Raw genomic sequence first — 26,064 nt, 5'->3', positions numbered from 1 at the left:
TTTAGAGCATGACTTTAGACTCCGCACATGGCAAAAGCGGCACGGTATTAAAGAAGAAAATACCGGGAAATAATTTATCGGAAGGTCTGAGAAGCTTGCGAAAACTACAAAAAAAAAGTGAGGGAGAGAGGATGACAATGCTGCTGCTTGGTTGATTCATCCATGTGTGCCTGTTCGAAGGCGAATGAAAACTAGAAATGTTGCCAAGGAAAGTACAGGGGACGTTTATTTGTGGGGATTTTAATGTAGACGAAAACACAACTTGCCGTTAACAGGGACCGAAGCTGTCACCTTCGCATAACGTGTCCAATGCTTACACTCTTGGAAAAAAGTTAGTAAACAGTTAGTAAACGTGTGCATTTACTTGTTTCGAGAGCATTTCACTACCTTCGCGGCATCCATTTATTATGCAGCAGCCTTGGTAAAGCTTGTAACTGTTGCTGTTACTAACCGGGTAAGTGTGCTAGGTGTTTTTAACTGGGCAACTACTAAGTGATCTACACTGCCGGATATTTAATTGACTGTAAAGCTGAAACGGTTTTTAAGTTGCTATAGCGCGATTACTAGGAGAATATTAATGAGCTGACCATTTAAGTCAGATCTATTCACTGACTATGGATGGCAAAATTCACTAACCTGCATTTTACACTCTAAAACGTTTTTTAGAGGAACTGCGCAGTTATACCCCTGAAAAGGGCTCTGTGATCCTACTAAAAACGGAATGCGCGCAATAAATTGCAGATGCAACGGCAATTAAGGAGAGGCACTTTCCTCTTTGTTGTAGCAGTGTTCATGCCGTGTGCGAACGACCAATCGGTGCTTACACAAGTATGTTTTTATTAAGACGGCGCAGTGTACGCGCATGCTGACTGAGTGGTCGTGAGTTCGAATCCCGTGAGTTTGCTGCAAACATTTCGAAATGTATTTCTTATGTGATATTTACATATCGATTGTGCATCTTATTTTTCTTTTGCTAACTGTTACTCCCTTGAGGAGTAACCGCGAGAGCGCGGTTCCTCCTTCGCAGTTACTCCTGAAATGGTGCAATTGATTTGGCAAGTTAGTTTACTCCTGTAAAGGAGCAACCTCAATATAAATTTTCTTCCTTTACACTGTAAACACGGTTTAGCCTTTTAGGGAGTTTTTGGCTCGTGTTCCAGCGTGCATCGTCAAGGTAATAATGAAACGCCCTTCAATAGGATGTTTTCACTAACACCCTTGTTTGCGGCGTTCTTGCAGGGTTTCTGGGGGAGTTTTGTTTTCCTCGTTTGAACACCATATAAAGTGTGCTATCTTCTCTTGCTAAGAGGTTAGTGCTTATTGCGACAAATAAACAATTAGTATTTAGGTTGTGAATATGGTGACCTTTATTTTTCTAAGGGTGACCAAACTGGTATACTGCGGTGGTCATGCCCCCGTCCACTTTACGGGGTGTATATGTGCATTTAAACCTGCGAGTGTTGGTCAGTGCCGTTAGTAGCCATGACTTCGAATATTGTAGCTAGCAATGGAAAACGATTCCTTAAAATATCATTTATTTCGTTTACTTGAAACTCGTAGGTTCATATCCCCGATTGAAATGGTGACTTCTGTCCACTTTCGTTTACGCCATAATTAGCCCACTTATATCGAAACCACAATTAACAGCGTGTTTGCTCTACCTGCCTTAATTATCCGTTTGACTCATTAGGTTAACTCGGTTATAGCATTCGGTTGTCTGGGCAATTTCTGGTGAAATGTCATCACGTACCATTAATTAACACAAAAAGAATACGAGGACGACCCGGATGTCACTACCCAGTGAATTTATTTGTGTCAGCGCACAAAGGATATATACTGAAAAAAATACAACGCATGTGCTCAAAACCACGAACCTATAGTCAACAGCGCAACCAACGCTCACTAATTCTAATCTTCGAAGAGTACAGTTTTAATGACGGAGCTCTAATGCGCGATGGCAAACTATGCTCGCACAAAGTCGACAAAGAACGAGTTCTTCTCGTGACACGGTGATAGGTTGCCACCAAGTGTTATTAGAACTGTGTGCATAACCACCATATGGTTATGAGAGACGCCGTATGGTAGCGATCCATAAATTTTGACCATGTGGGGTTAGTAGAGACAGTTGGGCGAGTTGGCTTGGGTTCTTTCCTAAATGTAAGTACACGGACCTTTTCGCCTTCATCGGTAATGTGGGATTCGATCCCGCGACCTGCAGATCAGCAGTACCATAACCACTACAACACCGCGGCATGTGTGGAAGAAGCGAAATGTTCAGCCGGCGAAATCGCGCCCAAGCGAGAGCGGCGCCTGGTGTACCGAATGTTCCATAGCGTATAAAGCAACACCTGGGGGTATGACTTAATTTAATTGAGAGCCGCCGCCGCCGAGTTGTGATGCATGGAACGGTGGCGCCAACGATGCGATCCCTTTCGGCGTCGGCCCGGCGATGCTTGTAGACGCTCGCACGAGGTGAGCGGAACGAATACGGCGTCGTCGCCTGCCGGAGACGAGCGCAGCAGCTGCCGTCCCCGTCGCCATATGTTTGAGTGCGCGCCTCGCAGCAGCGTTTTTCGTCGCCATCGGCCGCGCTGTGCGGAGACCGTGTCGATAGGCCGCTTTGTGTGCACCGAGATTTGTTATTTTTGTCTGTGTGTGGTGGCCCGGTCGTTCCCCTGCTCGGCGGTGGTTCGGATAATACCGGCTGGATTGCGTGAATCTCGTCTCGTGCGAGGTGAAACTTCGTGACCACGACGTAAGTATAATACGAAGCTGTGTTCTTGATAAGCTTCCACATCTTCGTGATCAATGTTGCTGCTGGGAGCGTCGTGAAAAAAATAATTGAAAAAAATTAATCGGTGATTACGATGCTGCCTAATGCGAATTCCGAGTGCAGCTTCGCGTTGGTGCAAGGCCAACTGTATTTGAAGTTCTGGCTTTCCGCAAGGTATCGACGTTATAAATCGTAATTTGTGTGACAGCAGCCACTGAGTGACTATTGATCTTTCTGCGCACGAACGAGGTATTACCTCGTTGATGTTGCATGTGACCGGTGATGATGCATTATGGGTGAGCACTGTGCAGGGGGCGGGAAACCGCACACTCTGTGCGCATTTAGCATTTTGTGGCGGTCTGCTTATTCTGCTCTTCTGGCGCGCCATGTTATACAGAGTATACACGTTTACTTGCTGGACGCGCCTGTATGGGGCCTTTTTCGCGGATGAGTTTGAAGCGCACTAGCGTCGCTCTGCGAATTCTCGACCTCAACGCAGAGGGCCCGGGTTCAAATTCCACTCGATCCTAGGTATTTCTTTTTCTCATTTTTTTTTTGTCTGTCGCGTACGCCACCGACGGAGGCGCCGCTAAACTCACGAACGGGCGAGCTGCGCTGTAAATGTCGCTTGAGTAAAAAAATTGTGTTCGTAGTCAACGCTCTTGTCGTCGCTTCCTTCCTTATTCTGTTGTGATCGTGTGTGTGCGCTGTCTTGAGAGGAAGCTTTGCCAACTCGCCTAAGTAGCCACCCAACTCAAGTTGGATTCCCGGCGGACGAATTTCAAAGAGGATGGAATATAATAACATGACACTCCTTTGCTCGGATTTACGTTAAGGAACCCCCACGTGGTCGAAATTATGGCGGCGTCCCGCTCAACGTTCTAACGCATCCATAACGCAATTGTGGCCTGCGTGAAACACCACATATTGCGTAAAACACCACCGTTTATCGTGCGCTCCTGATAGTGCTTTCTGAAAAGACGGGGCGGGAAAACACGGTCGCAAGAAATAAGTCAATGCACCACTATAACGTCGATGGTTGAGACATGGCACATCGATAACGGTCCATGCGTGTGTCAAGAGTCGATTAGCTTGCATAAAGATCTGAATTGTCGCGTCGTGTCCGGCTGTGCTGTATTTTCGTGTCGTATGTTCTGTTGCATTGTATTTTGTGCCGTTATTAATTTGCTGACAACATATTTCGTCTGCTAAGTGGAAAGGAGATAGCCGGTGCCGCCATTATCGCACCAACCTCTCCTATTTTATCATTTCAAGAAAAAAAGAAAAGTTGAATCTTTAGACTCCCACGCGCGCTGGATTAATAGGTTCACGAAATGCGCGGATAAGATTTTGTGCCTTCGTTCTTTTTCGCCACTGTGTGCCTCTTCGGTTGTTAGACGGCGTCATGTATTGTCTTGACTTTCTTGTGTCGGTGTTTGCGAGCCCTGCCTTACAGAATAAATGAACTTATCAAATTAGCCAGCTGTCCGTTTTTCTACGCTTATAATACAATCGTCTTCGAAGACTTTCTCTGGCACATATTAAAGCATTGCGAAAAACAGCAAAGCCACAGACACGCATGCGCAGTCAATTAAGAGCGCTGTGGATACATGTTATTCCTTGCCGAGTCTTCCGTCGTGCGCTGCCCGCCTCGATGGTCCGGTGGTTGTAGCGTTGGACTGGCCGGGATTCCTATCGGATCGAACCCCGGCGGCACTTTCTATGGAGGCGAAAATGTGCGAAGCCCGTATACTTAGATTTAGGTGCACCTCAGAGAATCCCAGGTGATCGAAATTTCCGGAGTGCTCCACTACGGCGTCTCTCCTAGTATCGTGGTTCTGAAGCGTCGAACTCCATCAATTATTATTATTATTATTATTATTATTATTATTAGTAGTAGTAGTAGTAGTAGTAGTAGTAGTAGTAGTAGTAGTAGTAGTAGTAGTATCTTTCACTGACCTTGCCTGCCATGGCATATTAGCAGCTATAGGTGTTGCGTTGCCCCGTTCGCTTACTAGGTTTTACCCGTTCGCTTACTACACATACCCGTTCGCTTACTAGGTTTTAGGTGTGCGTTAATAGGGGGCTCAAAATCGGTCATCTGCACCGCGCCTCGTAGCTATAGCGTGGTTCTGGTGCCTAATATTTCAATGTATTTTTTTCCTGTTTTCTGTTAGATCCAGTTAAAGGTGATAACGCTGAAGGAATTTATAGGTGAGATATTCTTATGAAGTCAAGTTGAATGGCTTCATTGTCGCCGGATTTAGAGCTGTGTTTTCAGACACTTGCGGGTTTGCCTGTCTACTGACGTCGTTTCTAAATTCTTTCTCTTATTTTGTGCGCAACGAAGCGTCCCGCGGTAGTCCGCACGGAGAGGGAAATTGCGTAAAACGTGAAACTACACAGCGGTATTGGCGGAAGGCGACCGCGCTTTGTGCCTCGTCATGACGTCATTCTGTCCACGCTCCACGTGATTGTACACCGCTGCGACGGTTGCGACGCACGATGGCGAATCTGTCACTTGCCTTAGCGAGGTGACGCGCAGATGCCCCGACTAATGTCACCTAGAAGCAAATTATCTAGGTGGCATTGCCCCGACTGACGCATTTGTTGCTTGTTATCAGGTCCTTCTCGATTATACTGGACTGCGGGAAATGTCTTGAAAGCCTGAAGAGAAAAAGACCTAATTTGCCACAGGTAGTACGCTGTCTAGATATTTCGTTTTGATTGATCAGGTTGTAACGATATTTACGTCCGAAAAGCACGATATAATAATGAGAGTTGCCGTAGCGAAGGGCTTCGAAAGTGTTGACCATAGCAAGCGGGCTTATAATTTCGCCTTTACCTTCGCTGCCTCATTGTCATGGGTCTCCAACTCGTCTCATCCAATGCAGTCGCGAAAATTTATTCCCTCAAGGGCCATGATAGGACAGGGACGAAAACAGGAGCGGGAGTGTTGGGATGGGGCATAGGTTGTACAAAATGCCAACCAACTTTGTCATGTGGAAAGGGAAGACCTTTTCCGTATATATGTGGGTCGTTTGAAAACAAGATTTCAACTTAGAAACATGATTCCAACAACAGAAATGTATCGATACTTGTCTCCAAAATCACTGAAGTCTGGTGGACGCCGATTCTGAAACGTGTAGAACTTTGCTTCAAAGCCATGTATCAGCACATGACCACTGGAAATGCCTCACGAAAAAAAAATTCTTTGTGCTAGTTTTTCCTGTGTAGATAAACATCTTTATTGAGAAAATTAAAGTATATACGGGACAGAGACAGTTACATGCGGCCAACTGCCCGCATGCTTAATATTTTTGTCTTGGGTAAATACAGAAGAAACTCTGCGATTTTTTTTTCATAAGGATTGCAAACACACATTGGTAGTCTTCTGCAGCTGCCATAGCTTATAAGTCTGCCATGTCGGAAAAAAAAGTCAATTTAAGCGGAAGCAAGTAACACTCAAATGACACAGTGTAAGAAATACAATTAAAGTTGTTCACTATTTAGCTAAAAAACGAATACCTACTTCCTTTTCAAAGAAGCGTTCAGTATATACTCTGATAAAGTGAAAAGCTATAGCTTTGGCCTCTTTTTCATCCAAGATACGATTTGCACTTTTTTTGAAAGGTTCGTAGTTATTTGAAATATGAAAGAACAATGTGCTTCCTTTTTGAATTATGCTCTTAATAACCCCAGTGCATATAGGTGAATGTGCTGGATTTCAGTACGTTCTCAAGTCGCCGGCGTATTTTTCATTTTTTTTATTAATTTCATCTGTTGCAGCCTTCTGAAATAGCTCTTGCAGGAGTGGTATAATACACTTCAGAAAGAGCTACAATAAACAAAATATACAGGAGAAGTAACAACAGGAACCATTTACAACAATAACGGTATTACGCTTTTTAATAAGTGCAGACTCAAGGTCATTCAGCAGGAGTGAGCGAATTCAGACAGCCATGGAATGCCATATTTCTCACGTGTGTGTGTGTGTGTGTGTGTGTGTGTGTGTGTGTGTGTGTGTGTGTGTGTGTGTGTGTGTGTGTGTGTGTGTGTGTGTGTGTGTGTGTGTGTGTGTGTGTGTGTGTGTGTGTGAGACTTTATTAGAAGGCAGAGAGGTCGGCCTGAGGTATAGTTCGCTCCAGCCTGCTACTGTACACAGGGGATAAAGGAAGGAGGAAGGAAAGAGGGATGAATGATGATGATGAGGGTAAGAAGAGGTGGTGCGTATGTACAGTAGCCACTTAGCATAGTACCCTACAGTTTAGTATCTAGTCCAGTGCTTTCTATAAAGTCTAAAACAGCCTTTGCAGCAGTTTTTGACATTGTTTGGTCGTTCATTGCTGACAATATGTGGCTTTCACTCAATGGCGTTCGTCCGATGCTTGCCAACGTAGAAGTTAGCATTTTTCTTTGCGCCACGTATAATGGACAGTCACAAAATATGTGAGCTAAAGTTTCGCGCACTTGGCAGCGCTCACAGTTTGGACTGTCCGCACGGCCGATTAGGTGGGTGTAGTGACGAGTGAAGGCGACGCCCAGGCGAATTCAGTGCGAACCATACACAAACCTATCTGTACGCGCAAAAAATGAGTCAAGATTAAGTTCTTGGATTTCACGCTCAGATGAAGGGGTGGCAAATAATAGACAACCTGTATCTTACGTACAGTATCTTGCTTCTAAGCTTGAGGACGTTGTTTCAATTCCCGGCTCCCGACGGCCGCATCAGCAAACACAAAGAGTACCCGTGTGCTTAGATTTAAGCGCGTGTTAAAGATCACCAGTCGGTCGAAGTTTCCAGAGTCCTCCGTTGCGGCATCTGTCATAATCATGCCGTGGTTTCGGTACGCAAAATTTCAGCTCCTATGATAATCAATACGTTCTCTTATGATCATGCCCTAACGTTATCAGAAGTCACTAGGTTAAGTGCTTGCTTTTTGTCGGAATCAATGTATTACACGTGTGCAGCTTAGGGATCATGTTTGACAAGTGTGATCACATCGGGGTCCACTACGGCATAAGGGATGTCGTAGGCCAAGCCCGTTCGCATTGCCTTCTCAATTACTTGCCTAGCCTTGGAGGCATTACATGTCCACTTGAATAACATCATTGCTATTTCGATTCAAACTATCTCAAGATTCTCCAGGGGCTAGATGTGCCTATCTAACCTTGTTTGCGGCACCTAAACCGCTTACCGGATGTCTGCATTCTGTCCACCTATAGTATATTTCCATGGAATACCGTGCTTTTCTCTTTCTTTGTGTGTACATGTGTTCCAGCAACTCTACTACTGCGGGAAAACAACTTACGTTATGTTACTGCGTCTCGACTCGGGCCATTATCTAGCGACGCCCGCTGATGGTTGTTTATTATTACAAGCTGGGGACTTGCTCAATCGTGACACCTTATTATCACTCGACACTTCAGTATGAATATGAGAAATGATTAGCAACTCTGTAGCGTGCAGCACAGCTGCTACAGCACATGCATGCCTTAAGCCAGGTCTGCACACAACTGAGGTAGTTCAAGAAGCTAGTATGGCAGCCCGTGGTTGCGTTTTGCGTATATCGCATGAATGACTCGCACACGAACGCGCATGCACGCACACAAAATGGTGCGGAGTAGAATAAATAAAAGCGGAGACTTTCAACTAATCTTCGGTTTTTACGTTGGAGCAGAATCCACGATAAACACGATAAGGCGAAATGGCAAAGTAAGAGAAAAAAATGTAATCGGCTAAAGCACGTGCCCACGATCAGAGCCTTACAAAAAGAAAAAAAAATATCCCGGTCAGTTGTTTATGGTAGAATCGTTAAAGGGCTACGGAGTGCGTATGTGCAGTATTAGTGCCCTTCGCAAAGTCCCGTTAATTGGTGTATACGTTCATGCATGTCAGCAAGAAGGTTTAACATTTTACGTGCCGAAACGCGACATGATCATGAAACAGTGGAAAGACTCCGGGTCGATTTAGATCGCCTGTAGTTTTTCAACGTGCATCCCGTGGGTGTCTCTTGCATTTTGCTCCATCGAAATGTGGCCGTCGCGCCAAGGGAATCGAACCCGCACCCTCGAGCTTAGCAGTTCCACGCCGTGGCCACCAAGCCGCCACGGCGACTTACTAATGTTTTTCTTTTTATTCTTTATTTACAAATACTGCAAGCCCTATTCAGGGCTCAGCAGGAGGGGGTACATCATTGCACATAAATCATGCCAACAGTAATTAGTACTGTCGCTAACATAACTGGTAGGGCATATGTTGATTACAATCAAAAAGCAAAAAAAAAATACTTCGCGATTTGAAACACACGAGTAATATTACAGCAACCAAGCACGTACAAAAACAATGCGACACATAAGGTAAATTACACACCATGCATCAATGAAAAGCGACCGCAAGAATCAACTGCCTTCATTGATACACAATATAAACTATTTTACATGGTAAAGGATATGTTACTAAAAAGCCCATTGAACGATTTTGTTGTGCTAGCGTTAACCACTACTTCCGGTAATTTATTCCACAGTGACATTGCATTTGGAAAAATAAAATGTTGATGTATGTTAAGATTACTAAATAGCTGCTTAACAGTTCCGTTATGGTGTTTACGACCAGACCTTATAGATGTGGCTCAATTAAGTAACGTTCACGCGCTATGTGGTAGGGACCGTGTTACAGCTGACATAAAAATTTGATGCGAGATGCGGTTTGGTGATGAGCTAACTTTTTTCCAATTTTGCTCTTTCGCCATGAACAGACACGCTTGAAAAACGTGAATATGTGTATGGTGTATTCTGCTTTATTAAGTATTTTAAATGGCACCGCCACGGTGGTCTAGTGGCTAAGGTAGTCTGCTGCTGACCTGCAGGATCAAATCCTGGCTGTGGCGGCTGCATTTCCGATGGAGGCGGAAATGTTGTAGGCCCGTGTACTCAGATTTGGGTGCACGTTAAAGAACCCCAGGTGGTCGAAATTTCCGGAGCCGTCCACTACGGCGTCTCTCATAATCATATGGTGGTTTTGGGACGTTAAACCCCACAAATCAATCAAGTATTTTAAATGCAGGCTCTAGATTAGGTTCGCATAGTTTAATTTTTGTCTGACGAGAGCATAACTATTATATAGACTACAGCGGCGGGTACAGACGTCCGCCACGATGGATGAGCTGCGTCCGCCACCGAGCTCGGCTGCTGACCATTGGATCTCGGCCGTGGCGTCCGCAGTTTCGTCGAGACCTGTGTATTGTGCGATGCACGTTAAAGAACGGTCCACATTTCCGGAGCCCTCCACTAAGGCGTCTCTCATAATCGTATCGTGGTTTTGGGACGTGCAGCCCCACATATCATTGATAGCACACTTCCGATTCATACGTAAATTTATGTATCATCGACACAATCTTTGTCCTTTTTTCTTATGAAAAACACGCGACATTGTTTTACCTTCGTCTTAAGATGTGTCCTTGCGCGGTAGCCTTTTTGGCGCCAAGTTCACCATTCATGTATACTCAACGTGCACCAAAGCGCGGGTACTACGAAACGAGCGAACGGTTGTCTACACGTGCTCGACCCGAAGGGCTCGAATTCCATTTCGATGGAGGCGAAATTCTGGAAGCCCGTGTACCAAGGTGAACGTGAAAGAACACCACGTGGTCGAAATTTGCGGAGCCATCTCTTAAGGTGTCTGTGATAATCACAACGTCGTTTTAAGACATTAACCTCCGTATTCTAGAACGTCCCTTCACTCAACGCTTCACCTTCACTTGAGAAAGCCGATAGAAGCGCCGTCTCTAGGCACGGCAAGTCACTGCATATCAGTGATAATCTGCTGTGATTCTTGACTAGCGCAGCGTCATTTTCAGCCGAGCGGTGGCGCAGTACTCAACTCTGTCAAGTGAAGGGTGGAAGTCGAGTCGAGGAGCGTTTGTGAATACGGGGGTAAAACCTAACAAAGATTGCATTTGTTGATATATTCTGCGCGAGGTGAGGGTTCGAAAAAAAAAAATTGAGACGACGGTTCGAAATTTCACGCGATGTTCGTTTACCGCCATTTTTTTTTACTTTGCACCGAAGCTATATATAAAAAGAAACATCAATTATTAGCGCACGCGCGTCCTGCGTGTTCGTATACACTTGTGCATCGCCTCGTGTCGCGCTGTATTTTCCTTTTGCAAGCTAGTACTGCTAATCGAGCACGAGTGGTCTGCTCCTGTAGGTTTCGCGCCGTCTCTGCGAGGTGATAGCCCGATCGCGGCATCGTAGACATCTGCTAGCCTGAACGTGTCGCGCGCACAAGCTGCCCTCTGTGGTCAGCAGGCGGTGACAGCTGCTGTTGGCGACGTTGACAGTCCTCTCTCTTCTTTTTTTCCCTCTTTCCGTGTTTGTGGCTGCCTTCCACTTCTCCGCCTTGGCGTATCGCTGGCGCCTTAGGCGACTCTGACAACGAGCTATTGTTTGTATCGTCTGTATTTTTTGAAGAACGCCCTCTCCCGCAGTCGCGAAGTTCCTCGCTGCTTGACCCAGAGGGAAGCATTGCACATGTGCAAATTACGTGTTTTTTTTTTTTTGTACGCTGCAGTACAGCGGTAGTTATGGCGCTCGGCTGCTGAACTGTAGGTCGCGGGTTCGATCCCAGCTAGTGATATTTAGGCTGTGCCAGGCGGAGACCTTTTCTTTTTATTCAATTTGTACGGTGGTGGAGTGACGTCTTACTAGACGTCTCTGGTCGGGTCACATGAGCCCCGAGCAGTCAGCACGAAAATGGACCTTCCGTTTCCAAGGCCTCGTCATGAGTCAGCGCCCAGTCGATCGCCTTAGTTAATAAGGCGTTTAGATATCTGCACGACTAATCTATGTGTAGATTTGATTTCTGGCAGTTGTTTGCTGGACGCATGCGCGGCAGGAGGAGCTTTAAGATACTACGGCCCTGCTTTGTTGTTGGGGTGCGTATCTGCCGATGGAAAATAGATGTAGGCAGCGCTCTTCATGCGTTCTTTGCACTGTCTTACTTCTCGCAAGTTTTGATTATTTCTACAAAATGGTACAGAACGTTCGTGGCGACTTCGCGGACGCCGCCAAATATGGTGAATGATGCACAAGACTGATTTTTTTTTTGTCCTGTATTATTCTTATTCGCAGTTATTCCGAGGTCGTCTGCATCAACGACGGCCACGCTCCTTTAACTCAGCCGAAACTTCGTCCCGACATGACAGCTGTGCAGGTAAGTCATAAAAATGACGCTTTATTTCGGCATGTCCATTTTGCCCGTAGAGATGTTTGCCCATCGTCTTCTCCTTGCTAACATGCTGGTTAGCTCATGCCCATCATCCTCTCCTTGCTAACATGCTGGTTAGCTCATTCTGTTGAACGACTGTCCCGCAAACCCGACGCGGTAGTCTAGTGGTTATATGGTGCTTGAATGCTGACTCGAATGCCGTGGAATCGAATACCGGTCGTATTTTTGACGAAGGCGAAAATGCTTGAAGCCCGTGCGCTTAGATTTAGGCGCACGCTTAAACCCCGGGTGGTTGAAATTTCTGGAGCCCTCTTCTACGGCGTCTCTCACAATCATATCATGGTTTTGGAGGGTAAAACCCCGACTATTATTATCATTACCGCCCCGCGAAATCGCTGCTTCGGGGTTTAATTCCCGAACCTGGACTAATTTGTCGGCAACAAAGAACCTTTCTTTATCAAGAATCTGTGTGGACTTCCCCTAAACTTCCTGTTAAAAATGATTGGTTGTCAATTTCTCACTCGTAATGCTGTGGTTTAGTTGTCAGAAGAAAATATAGTACATTGTATGTTAATAGAATACATCGTGGAAGGAGCGCTTTTTTTTTTTGCCATGGATAAACTTGGGGCAGACACCAGTGATTGACAAGCCTCAAGTGGAGGGCGCGAAATGCGATGCGATCATAAACTTAGGCGATGCGTGTGGTATAAGCGTGGAAAATATGATACAGTAATAAAAGAGGGGGTGGTGCTTGAACAAAGATAAAGGATGAAATTAAGACATGGCATGCCTTTTTTTTTACTTTGTTATGAACCCAAACCAACTCGCCTACCATTTATATTCATATTTGCCTACTCTGTGTATCCATATCTATCCTTATCATGTCTACTCGCGTTGTTTTTCAGTCTGTGCTGGCTTTGCCCTACGTCGAATGACGACGTTCGTACTTTCGCAAATCATCTGTGGGAGACAGCTGCATAGCCTGCCTTTAGTCGACCCTTGCCGCAGTTGTGTAAATTTTACAGCAAAAGCTTTAAATGTCTTGGAAAAACCATTCGGCATTGGTGTCACGAGCGGACTGCATTGGCTGTGCTATCAGTCGTTATCAGCGTCGTACCCAAGCACGCGCACCATTGGCAGCGCTGTGAGTGACGTCGTCCATCCCATCGCAGCCGTGGCGGCGAGAACGTGCGCGCCAGTTTCTGCTGATAGCTTCCTTAGAGGCTTTTTGACCACGGCCCTCAGCATGTCGAATGTTGAAATCAATAAAGGTTCAAGGTTTCGAAGATAAATCACGGACAATGCTTGAAGAGCGCTGACAGGGGAGAGTGCTCGCATTCAGCGGGCCGATGCTGCAGTCCGGGAGGCAGAGTGCCGGCAGCAACTGCGTACTGATGGTCCCGCAGCCTTCCAAGCTGCGCTAGATCGCGAATGCAAACGTCGGTGGCGGGAGGATACTACAACGCTGAGTTAACTCGTGATAAGCGCTTGCAACAACGCCGCGCTGAACAAGCGGCGTTGCAGGCACAACAACGTCAACGTGATCTGGGTGACTGTGAGAGCAGCGCCTGCTTTGGCCGGGAGTTTCTCCAGTGGTAATTTGGCTTCGGCTGCGATGTCTATGACCACCTGTGGTTCGAAAAAAAAAAACAGCTGTAATTAACGCACCGCGAAATGTATTTAATCACTCATTACACTCATCCATGTCTTGTTAATGCGAGGCACAATGCGTGTCATGTGAAATACACACTGTGGTGAACTCAAGCCAAACGCATGTCTGACCTCATCAAGAAGCACGAAGATGCAACCAATAATTGTGAAAGGCTTCAGTGCAGCGTCGGGTTGAACCCACTGCTAAACACCGGGGCTGCACGTTTCAGTTTACGCTGGTTAACCAATGGTACAAAGTGCTTAGGCGTCGTTTTTTTTTTTGCAATAGATAGCGTGAACGTGACATCATGTACGCACAACAGAGTTCCACCATGGTGGCTCAGATGACGTCGAGGCACTATAATCTCGCGTGCGATTAACCCGCTTCTGTGTGATAACAACATCGCCGCAACGTCATTTGGACTTTGTGCATGTATGACGAAGGAATCGGCATGCGATGCACTGATAAAATTAATGTGACATCACGTAAGATAAAATACAATGCCAGCTCTCCGCTCTTTAATCTGCCTTCGCAGGTCAAGAGGATAGTTATAACGCGTAAACAGAACGACAACAAAGGGACTCTGTTCTCGCGCGGTAACTATCGTCATGTCATACCAACTAGCCCAAACTGCCACACTTTGCAGGTCAGCTAAGTTGAAGCCGTGCATATTTTTTTTTTTCGAGGCAGTTTGAAGCACTGGTGTCGTTCTGTAGAATATCAGAGTGCCACGCAGAATGTCTGGGTTCAACTCCGCTCGAACGCAAATTTTTTTTATTTATCTATTTTCCCTGGGTCGTTATGGTTACAACCAGTGCCGCCGACACGGTCTTTTCTGTGACACCGGCACTTTCGCCCTGTTCGCATACTACTCCTACTTTCACGCTATCCTGTCCTCAGGCACAGCGCGAATTCGTGGACGTCGGCTCCCTGGCAATGCCTGGGCTATTGCCGTGAAGTGGCATTGGAAGGCAACAGTAAAAGTGGGAGCTAACAGACGATAACCCTTCGTCTCTAAGCGCCCATGCATGTGGCCGCTAGCATATGTAGGGTAGCGGGATCAGCCTATTGAATTATTGATTGATCTATTGACTGAATGATTGATATTTGCGTTTTAACGTCCCAAAACCACCATATGATCACGAGAGACGCTGTAGTGGAGAGCTCCGGAAATGTTGACCACCTGGGGTTTTTTAACGTGCACCCAATTTGAGCCCACGTGCCTACAGCATTTTCGCCTCCATCGAAAATGCAGCCGAGATTCGACCCCGTGACCTGCGGGTCAGCAGCCGAGTACCATATCCACTAGACTACCGCGGCGTAACCTGGATCAAGCTAGGCAAACAGTGTAGCGGGATCAGGCTGGCCAACACATTGCCTTAAAATAGATTTGAAATGCTTGTATTATTTCAGCATTTCGTAAAAACATCTGTATGTGTCTACTTCTGTGAGCAAATAGCTAGATGTTCTAGATGCAAGCGGCTAGATTTCGCTACTGTCTGTAACGTCTATATACGCAGTCATCGCATGTTGCGATGCGTGTTTGGTTTTGCTGAAGGCTTCATTTTTTTCCCACTTCCCTTACTTTATTGCTTTTTTGTACTTGTAGTTCACCTTCGCATGAATCGATGTCAGAGTAATGATAAAAAAAGCCGTAAAATGCGTCGCCAGGCCACGGTCAGCGGATGTGTGACGGTGTTCACTTCCTTTGTTCTAGGGAGTGCGTCCGCTCGCTTTGTATAACATGTGTTCTGTCGTAAAAAAAAACTGCGTTTTTTAGAGGGCTGTTTAAGTCAATCGGGCCTAGTCTAAAATACTCTAGAAGGGCCCTGCAGCTGCATGATTATTTATTGTTTGAGATTTGGTTCATTTTTTCCCACACGAGAAGGTGAAGCAACAGCAGATTGCACTTTTTACTGCTAGTGAAGGGATGGTATGACTTTTGTAATAACAAAAAAGAACAGAAAAAAATTCAACCAGCTGCCGTTCACGGGCAGAGAAGAAAAAGTGAAGCTGTTGGCATGCAGTGGGGTTGAATGAAGCGAGAATGAAATCGGAATTAAGTAGGTGAATGAAGTACGAGAAGTGGGGAGTGCAGTAGTGAGCGTAGTATGACAAGTGGCTCATAACCGCAGCGGGATTAAGTGGGGTAAATCCCAATACGGCCTCCGACGAACACGAGGCATAAAAGTTCGTGTCAAACACGAACAAAATTCCAAATGACGAGCATGCGATAGCGAGGCTGCAAGCAAGCTGGCAGCTTCCTCCGAGAAGGAACCGCATATCCTTTCAGGAAGAGCAAATTGAAAAAAAAAAAAGCTGAGTAAGATGGCAAGAACAAAATAGGCAAACATGAATCGTCGGAAAACACACAGCTATGATGTTGCGCCAAGCGAACGACACAATGACACGGGGAGTCTCACTTAAAGGGACACTAAAGAGAAACGATAACTTGGTTTGTAAATGTATTGTGTTTCACTATCATATCAGTTTAATATTAGCGGAGAAGGTCAGGACTGAAAATTTATTTGACATTTTGCGCAAAAATCTCTGCGCGTGACGTCAAAAAGTCCAAAATGTATTCTAAGTATTTTCGCAATATTGGCTCGATTAAACATTCTGAAACTTCGTACGTTAGGCCTATGACATCCAGGTATGACAATGTCGGTATGCCATAGGAATGTCAAATATTCTCAGGCCGCACTTTCACATGAATACATGAGATAATGGCCTGGAAACTTTTGACAGCTCCTGTACTTAATTTCTTCAAATAGAAGCTACGTGGGACCCAGTAGACGCCTTCGAAATTTCGTACGTTACGATGTTTGGCGCGGGAATCTCAAGGGGGCGTTTCCACCTGCATTTTCTCTTGGCGCTTTTTCTCGCTTACCAAGTGTCATGTCGTGGTGAGAGCGGTATTTGCGGGAACGTGAAACTTCACCTTACTTGCACGCGAAAAATTGTTTTGCTCTTTTGTGTCTCTTCAAGCTCGCCGCACTGCACCGCTATAGAACAAGAAGGGTATGTTCAAAACTTGCTCTACTAACAGTGCTACGAGCAGTTGTTGCTAGAAGTGATGCTGTGATGTTCGTACACGGCCTTCTCGTGTTCCTGTGTCGTTTCGAGTTACATGACAGGGCTTATCAACACCAATCATTGTTGGCAGAAAACACGGACAAAAATGTAAAGTAGGACGATCAAAACAGAAAGCTTGAAAATAGTGCTTAAAAACCAAATATCAAGTCAGTTGCGCGAAGGAGCGGTTTGCAGTTATTTTGCCGAGTGTTTTTTACGTTATGGGAATGCAGCTATTACGATGTGAGTGCGTATCTGTTTATTTCACACTCTACATTATGTCACGCGACCGCTGACAATTTTTATTGCAATACAATTATATGGACGCTCCAGCTGGAGATTACCGCCGGCGTGACCGTTATGTTATTCACCGTATATATATATATATATATATATATATATATATATATATATATATATATATATATATATATATATATATATATATATATATATATATATATATATGCAAACGTAAGAAAGAAAAATACTCCCCGGCTGCGGCGGCTGCATTTCCGATGGAGGCGGAAATGTTGTAGGCCCGTGTGCTCAGATTTGGGTGCACGTTAAAGAACTCCAGGTGGTCGAATTTTCCGGAGCCCTCCACTACGGCAGGGTAACCGCCTATGAATATGTGATATGTGACGGTGTGGTGTTGTGTGTTATCTTGTCGTTGCGTTAGGGTGGTTTTGTATGCTTGCGCCGGTCTACTTATTTGATGCAATTTGACAATAAAGCTCAGTTGGAAGTTAGCGCTCTGTCCTCTTGTGTCGGTCTGCTCGGCCGTTTCTTCTTCCCCGTAATGTGCTATACCAGTTCAAGTAGCACTACGGCGTCTCTCATAATCATATGGTGGTTTTGGGACGTTAAACCCCACATATCAAAAAAATACTTTAGAAAAAAGACTCCAGCGCATGGAATCGAACCTCCGACCTTTGAATTGTGAATGCGAGGCGTTAGCCACTGAGCCGTTCAAACGGCAAGCTATTACCGCTGACGATGTGTATCTCGGAAGAACAACTGTCGTGTTTTCAGCATTACCAGCGAGATGGCGCAATGAGCGCGCGTCGCCTAAAGCCCCTTTAGCGTTGCCAGATCGTCGCGACGCGGCGGTGCGCGCTCTCATCTGCCACGCGTACTTTGCCCCGCGCACCGGGGGGGGGGGGCAATTGTACGCCTTGGGCTTTCACCGGAACGATTCTGTTGTAGTTACCGGGCGCACAATGGTCACTGCACTCGTCGCACAGGCTTCGTTTGGGAAAAGGGCGCGCTATTCAGACACAGTGAAGTGACAATCGACACGCTTATTCGCGTTCATCTGTACATGTGAGTACATTTCGTGCGTCATGCGTGCGTGATATGCGCTGGACACGTTTCGATCTGCTTGCCATTTTTCGCGTAACCTTCCAGTTTGTTTCAATCGCGTTCATTGCTTCGCCTTTGCCGCAAAGTTGTGATATTTTTAGTCATATGTGCGAACAACACAAAGACGTGGTGAACGCGCAGCTTGCACCCCTCTATCTAAGAGACGTGGGTGGTCGTGTGACTTTGTGTCACACACACCAGCTTTTCGCCGAGGTACCCCGGGACATGTCTCCTTAACAGTTTTCGTATCCTGTAACTATACAACTACGACAGCAACCTCCACGCTGAAACGAGGGGGGCAGTAAACGAAAACCTTATCGCAACAATTCCACATCCAAACAGCGAATATGTTTTGCTATGCAGTCATAATGAGCGCTTCCTTTCGGTGTGTTTATGCACGTTTAAGTTTTGTTTGTTGTATGGTTGGTTGTGGCTCGTGTTCTTTTACGGCACACTGCTTTATACAGTGCCGGAAATGACGTCTGTGTTTAAAAATGCTGCACAAAAGTATCCGCGTGCTTCTTTTAAAGAATAGCGCCATCAAACCACCTGCAATGGACATAGTGGCATTCGCACGTGGCCAAATATCAAACAAAACAATAGAAGAAAAAAATTAAATCAGCTTTGTCCGAGTGGTTATAAGCCTGAATGCGGAACTGGGCATCATTTTTGTTTCGTTTTTGTTTTGCCTTTCGCGCCTTCTGTTTCTTTCTCATTTTCCTTTGTCTTTTTTTCTGACTTTATTTCTATTATATTTTTCTATTTCGTCCCCTTTCTCTTCTTGCTATTTTTCTCCTTTCACTCTCTCTGATTCACGCTTGGCTCCTCTTTGTTTTCGTCTCTTTTTATCCATGGTTTCGCTTGCGTTACGCCAAGTGGTGTAGTTTTTCTAATGATAATGGCAAGTGATCATCATCAAGCCCTCAAAGAATATAACGCAGAAGTCTTCCTCTTGGCGCGAGCGCGCGTTCAACACTCTGCACATGGAGCGCACGACAGCCCGGCCCCCTAAAGGCTCCGCCCCTGCTACGCGTGGCTGTTGTACTATTAGCGCATGACGGTTACTGCGAAAGCTGGTCGCCACTCTTGCCAAATAACCAGCACCGTTGGCGTAGCCACTAGGGATTTAAATCGACCGGGGGAGGTGAATCCCGGCCGCATTTTTGATGAAGGCGTGAGGCCCGTGGTCTAGGCGCATGTACCTTAAAGAAACACAGGTGTGATGATTAAATGGACGTTCGTCACTATGTTTGTTGATAGCGGACGAGAAAGCATTAACATGAACTTTTTATTTCATGGCATGGGTGGAACGGCTGACGACACACGCCCGGTAGGCCTCGCCACGAACCTGCTCCCGGCCACTGCACCCAGGCAGGAGCCGTTCAGCAGGCCCCGTCCTTGCACCTTGTACCGGCCGGCGGACTTGACCCCGAGCGAACACGCCGGAGCTCGACCTGGCCGCCACGTACGGGTCCCACGTCCGGCTCCGGAACGCTCGCTGGAACTCGTCCTCTCGAGCGGCACACCGTTTCGTCTGCCTTCGTGGCCTCAACTCTCGAGCTGCAGTGGCGGAGATGCCTTGACCAGCGCGACCTCGGACCTCGTTTCCAAGCTTTTGATCACCTTCCGGGCGTAGCGGTTCCACGTGCGGGTTCTGGCCAGCACAGCACCGTCTGTGCCGTGCTGAAATGCTGCTCGCTACAGCTGCGGTGCGGCAGCTCACTCACCGGCGTTCGTCACCCTGGCCAGGGCACAGCCAGGTACCCTCGGGTGCGCACCTCGTGAGCTCACGGCCCACTTCCGAGGCTGGCGCGTCGCTCGGTACGGCTCGGCACCACTGGCGATCCTCGATTCAGCCAGCAACTCCCCTGGCACCTGGATCCTCGGCCACCCTGGACCTCGCCCGGCTCCATGGTCCTCCGTACACACGCCCGCGTCTCGCCCGGCAGAACATCTCGCTCGTCCCTTGCCGAAGTGCGACGCTCTGGTGACACTGGCGCTTGATGGCGTGGGTGCTACTACTGAGCAGTCAACCCGCATCGGAGACGCGATGCTCCATGCGGGGAATGGCCAGCCCGTCGATCGAAGAGCGTGCGCCGAGACGCGATGCTCGACGCAACCGTGACCATTAGCCAGGCCACGTTCATCGCTGTGTCGAACGGCTGACCGCGGAGACGCCTCGCCGAGATCCGCGATGCCCTCGGCAAGGAAGAGAACAGCAGGCCAGGCCGCGCCCCGAGATGCAGTACTCGTGCCGGCAATGCCGCCCAGCTGGTGGTTGGACGGTAGCAGCGTGGACGGCCGCGTTCCCTGGCCGGAACCTGGATCGCCTGCGTCCGACGCTTCGGCCCGCTGTCTCCCGTCTCTCATCAAGCCAGGTCCTGAATAACACGAGTTCTTCCTTTTCGTCGTCTTCATCATCCATTTGGTGTTCCTCTTCGGAATCTTCCTCATCGATCAATCCCGGTTGTACATCCACACTATCTTCACCTCCATGCACTTTGCTTTCCGTTGTGTGACGCTCTCGTGACACCGGCGCTTGATGGCATGGGTTCGGCCACGGAGCAGTCAACCCGCATGGAGACGCGATGCTCCATGCAGGGCATGGCCAGCCCGTCCAGCGAAGAGCGTGCGCCGAGACGCGATGCTCGACGCATCCGTGACCATTAGCCAGGCCACGTTCATCGCTGTGTCGAACGGCTGACCGTGGAGACGCCTCGCCGAGATCCGCGATGCCCTCGGCAAGGAAGAGAACAGCAGGCCAGGCCGCGCCCCGAGATGCAGTACTCGTGCCGGCAACGCCACCCCAGCTGGTAGGTGGACGGCAGTAGCGTGGACAGCCGCGTTCCCCGGCCGGAACCAGGATCGCCTGCGTCCGACGCTTCAGCCCGCTGTCTCCCGTCTGCCGCTGCTCCGGCTCGTCCCCAGCCACAAAGCCCACTGCCACGTGGTGGTCGCCCGTGGCCCAATCGTGGCACGCCACCTCTATGGGCCACCACTGGTCATCAGCTGATTCGCTGACAGTCACGCGCACATTAAACGCGCCTTGCCCCGCACTTCCGTCGTTGTCGTTTTCTTCGCTCATCACAACAGGTGACCGATATATCCGCAGCCTTCGGTGCGCATCAATATCATATTGCCGCGCGCTTTATAGTATCACTTTTGTTTGTTTAGAGACTAGCATGTGCGAAGGCCAGCGATAAGGCTGAAATATTCGACGACACGTGTATAAATGCCGCCACGCTTCGCCGCTTGTCAGTTGATCGACGGCCGACGCTTTGTCCGCCGCTGTCGGTGCCAGTGTTTTGCTGACTTTCCTTTTAGAAGGCCACAAGTTCGGCGCAGTAAATAGTTTCATCTCAACACCAGTCTGCTTCTTTCGTCCGCGTCACGACCCCGTGACAATCAACAGATTTAGTTGCGCGTCCGCAGCAGCCGTACCTCCCATTGCAAATGGCTGCGTCTGTACTCCTACTGCGGACGCGCAACTAAAATAGCGGAGTTTCGGGACGTTAAAACGCAGTATTAACGCAAGAACGTGAATACGCCCGTTTCACAGAAATTCCGGCGTTGGCGGTTGTGAGCGAAAAATGAGCTTATCCGTGGCCGAAAAATCGTGAATGAAGCAAATACAATAGAAAAAATTCTGGGTCTCAGCGGGGTTCGAACCCGGGTCGTTAGTGTGGCAAGCTAGGGCTTCACCACAGAGCCGCTTCCTCTGCTTGGAAATGCAGTGAATGTAACTTTCATGCTTTACAAACACACGCGAGGCCCGTTCGCAGGCCTTCCAGTCCCAGCGCGGCCAGCAACTGCGGTGGACCCCTCTTAAGGGGGTGTCTCATCGGTTCTTCTAGACCAAATAAAGTTCATTTCACCCACTCACTCACGCGTCCTGTATACATGGTTCACACTACAATATAAAATATCACTGCAATAATGTGTGTACAAGAGCACATTGCCATCGGGCATCAGAATAGGCAATTATCATTACCACTTCATGATTTAAAGCTGCTCACCCACTACAAAAGCAGATGTTAACTGCTCCAATTCCCTTAAGGCCATATAGTGGGTGCATAGTAAGCTCAAAATAATTTTATGCGCTAAGTGTTTGAAGTAAGCACTAGCGACAGGATATTGCTGTCGCGTTCAAATCTTAAAAACGAGGCTTTAGGACCCCCCAATTTGTCAAGGGGCGATAACATACTGGCGAAAACCTTTGCAACAGTATTAGCCAGGTGTCGTGAAGAGCAGTCGGAAGCATTTTGACCTTGAATAATAGGACAAGGGCAGCTCTATTTGTGAATTCCACTATCTTTGGCTTTCAATTTGAATTGCAGCTGTGACAAATGCACTCAGTAATCTCCTTGCTTGTGCTTCGTATGTTTCTGTTACTATCGCATCCTCTACAAGCGACCGACCTTCTCATGCGCGTTGGTTCACAGTCTGGCTGAAGCAGACGATGCGCGAACACCCCCCACAAGTGCATCCGCAGGGGTTACGAAGTGCTCAGTCCATGTCTGTGGTCATTGAGGTATTGTCATCCTGAAAATTAGGCGCAGTTTGGTACTCCCTCATTCGCACATGCAACTACTCAAGACCACACCCCCACAAAAAGTGCTCACTATGAACTATTTATTAACAAAGTCCTTGGCACACGTGCATCAGCGTTTATGTATAGGGGTTCCTTTACGCAAAATTGTTAGCTAGCGCTCTTAGTGGGATGTTGTCATGACTAATTTTCAAGATGGCACGTCACCAGTAAGCCCGACAGCAAGTTCTGATGCAGGGGCATGTGTATTGATGCGAAGAATGGCTCTTTGCTGATGTGATGCAGCGCTCGGAGTCGGCAACCTGTGAGAGAAGCAGTAGGGACGGCTGCTGTTGCCAGGAAGAGTCCTGACCCGGCAGCGGTGGGCGTTGCAGCAGCAGCATCAGTGCAGCCGGGGGCCATGTGGGGCCTCGAGTGATGGGACCCCAGGGGGGCTCGATGGGCTCCAGCGGAGGGGGCCCCGCTGCCCGGGACGGCCTTGTCTGGGACACCGAGAACCCCGCTGTGCCAGGATTCTCGCTCCGCGCTGCCTCCCTGGATGCCGCACTCAGGTTCCTCATCGACTGCTTCTGTGAGTCGAAACGCTTCATCGCCTGCACTCATCATCACAAACTCACTCTAAAAAAAACAAGTCAATTGACTCCTTTTTCCTACACATATGGGACTCTCGCATGTAAAAATCTTTAAGCAAATATGTTTACTCTCTGATGAAGACCTTGTCGTGGGATCTATGACATGATTCAGAGTCGTATAATTATGACTTTCTTTTGGGAAGTTGTGGCATGTATGATAATATTCAGAGTCGTGTAACATTGACTCTTTTAGAAATCTGCGCGTCCTTGCCTCTTCAAACAAGCCTTTCTGAAGAGAGGCGTGTGACAGTCACATGGATAGCAAAAAAATAAATAAATAAAATTAATCTTTTTTTTCTTTGGAATGTATAGTCTGTTGCAACCTAAGTATAATTATAAGGACTAACACCAGTTCTGTGGAATGCCTTTTATTCATCTATGCAAGCTAAACTTTCCCTGTTCCATGTTTAAAAATCACGTTAGAATGAGAACTGAACACTGATTATTTCCTGAAATTTGCCAGAAAGTCAATGCTTTTGACTGAAAAATTAGGGGTGTGAACATGTCGGTCTGGGAATCTTGCCTGTTTTAGTTACGTGAGAGTTCTTTGATGTCGAGTAAATAAGCAATAGCTTTTGGAAGGGGCATCAGTGCAGTCTTTCAGGGGGTGACAGCGACGGCTGTAGGTGGAGATTGAATTAATTATTAGTTTGTGACTGAATGTCATAAGGAATCCTTGATCATTCTTCTTTCAAGCGCTGCCTTTACACTCGCGAGTGCCTGGCAGTACATCTGTCTAAAATAAATCCTTTTTTATCATCAATTTCAGCACATGGAAACTTCGAAACCAAAAAAATATTTTTGATCCCATAGCATGGCTGGCTATCATTGGGACCAATGGTTAGGCATACCGCATAAATCAGCAAACAGTACCAACAGTGACAAAATGGGACAGGTAAAAATACAAGTACTAGATTACACAATACACCTTTAGTGACAAAGTAAAGCACATGGATTAATTGTCATGGATGACTTATCAAACTAAGCCACTTTCCATTAATGTACAATGCTTCCTTGCCGCAGAAAAGTTGTGTGCTGCTTTCACATCGGTTGGTACGGCATTAAAAATGAAAGCGCCTTGAAATTCTATTATATGTCAGCGTGAAACTTTATACAGAATGAGGAAGGGCCTACATTCATCTGTCACATTACGATTTTTTTATGATTAATCAGAAACAAGATTGTACAAATAAATTTGTATCTTTTTTCCACTGTGCCATCATAACAAAATGGCAAACATCGTTAGGCATGTATGGCTTAAAATTGGTAGAATGAATAGATGACACAAGTGGTTGAATGAAGAAATAAAGGAATATATAAAATAGCGTAGACAAGTGTCTAGTAATTACATGCAGTGGCACTGATAGTTAAGTGACTTCGTGTCTTCTCCATTGTATGTCCGAAAACAATGGAAACCACCATATGATTATGAAAGACGCGGTAGGAGAGGGCTCCGGAAATTTTGACCACCAGGGTTTTTTTAACATGCACCCAAATCTGAGCTCACAGACCTACAGCATTTTCGCCTCCATCCAAAATGCAGTCGCCGCCGGGATTTGATTTCACGACATGCGGGTCAGCAGTGGAATACCTTAACCACTTGACCATTGTGGCGAGGCGGCTTTAGTTGTGCTTAGAAGTATCTAATTTTAATGCGATCGGTGGCAGCACGTTTGGGAAGGATGAAGACTAAATGACCTAAAAGCGCGAAGAAACGGGAAAAACTAGGTAATTACAAAAACCAGAAAATGCTTTAAAGGGCGACTCACGAGGCCCCATACCAAATTTTAGTTAGATTGTGGAAGTTTTTGGGAGTCCGATGAGGAACATTTAGCCACAAAAAATTTTTGAGTCGGTTCATTACTAGTTGAGAAAACTTTTTTTTTTTTTTTGAAGCGGCATGAAACGAGGATGGGAGGAGGCAAACTTGAAGCCCTTGCAGTTCCTCCGCATAGTTTTCGTAAGCCAAATCTCTTCCCCACATTCTCCGGCATCCGACCAAAAGATCACGTGCGCATGACGTGCCCAAACAAGCCCAACCCCTGTGCCTGTGAGCGGCGTTTTTTTTTTGTTGTTGTTGATCACCATTGTTTTGAGGTTTACTGCCTGTTTCTGCGGGATGGTTTGGAAAGGCTGGCTTAGACGCAGGAGAATAGATGAGCACAATGAGTGTGCGAACTTGTCGGAGTGTTCCATGCTTACGGTTGTCGTCTGCTCAATGCGCTGACCGCGGGGACACGAACGCGTACGAAACGCTGACACATTAGCCCCACATCTTGTCGCGATTCATGGTAGAAAAATAGAAAAAAGACGGTCACATTATCTTGTTGCATCACATTATTTATCTCGAAATTTATTAATCTTTTCAAGAAACAAATTACATATACTACGCATGTCGTGTTAAACAATTTTCGGCATGTCATGTGCCACTGTTAGCAACGTCAAATCACAGTCGTCTACGTAGAGAACCAACGTCACTGCGCTGCCGTGTAAGTAGGGCCATCTATGTATACACGTCACGCCTTCATTCTCTGGGCACGCGCTCGCCTTAGGAAGAAGGAGCAGTGTTCATTTTGAAATTTGACCAATCTCCGCTGCGAGTAGCATTGCAAACTTTGGCAGACATGATCGTGAACGCCTCATCTACGCATTGCTCTTGTCGGCTCAAAATTGTCAAACCTGGTGCGTGGCATTTTAAAGGAAGGGATGGCTTGCGCCTACAAAATGTTGAAAAGTCTTTTTGCTATATGGCATGAAGTTTCTAAACGTTATAAAGGTTTCTTTTCA

The 26,064-nt window shown here is 46.8% G+C and overlaps 1 protein-coding gene across 3 annotated transcripts in view; it reads left to right on the top strand.

The window, feature by feature from the left end:
* The window catches only part of LOC119163963 (ras guanyl-releasing protein 3), a 182,260-nt gene that overhangs the window by 23,552 nt on the left and 132,644 nt on the right, over window positions 1-26,064 (top strand). Inside the window, exons 1-3 of one of the 3 annotated variants that reach the window (XM_037416052.2) lie at window positions 1,629-2,755; window positions 11,909-11,990; window positions 22,931-23,216. In XM_037416052.2, the coding sequence (XP_037271949.2) occupies window positions 23,063-23,216 (154 nt within the window). In that variant the 5' untranslated portion in view covers window positions 1,629-2,755; window positions 11,909-11,990; window positions 22,931-23,062. Of the gene's footprint in view, window positions 1-1,628; window positions 2,756-11,908; window positions 11,991-22,930; window positions 23,217-26,064 lie in introns of those variants that run through there. The other 2 variants (XM_075870790.1, XM_075870791.1) reach the window with 2 other exon arrangements.

This window comes from Rhipicephalus microplus, chromosome 8, assembly GCF_043290135.1.
Source record: "Rhipicephalus microplus isolate Deutch F79 chromosome 8, USDA_Rmic, whole genome shotgun sequence".
Classification (NCBI taxonomy): domain Eukaryota; kingdom Metazoa; phylum Arthropoda; class Arachnida; order Ixodida; family Ixodidae; genus Rhipicephalus; species Rhipicephalus microplus.
This window is presented reverse-complemented; position numbering and strand designations above follow the sequence as displayed.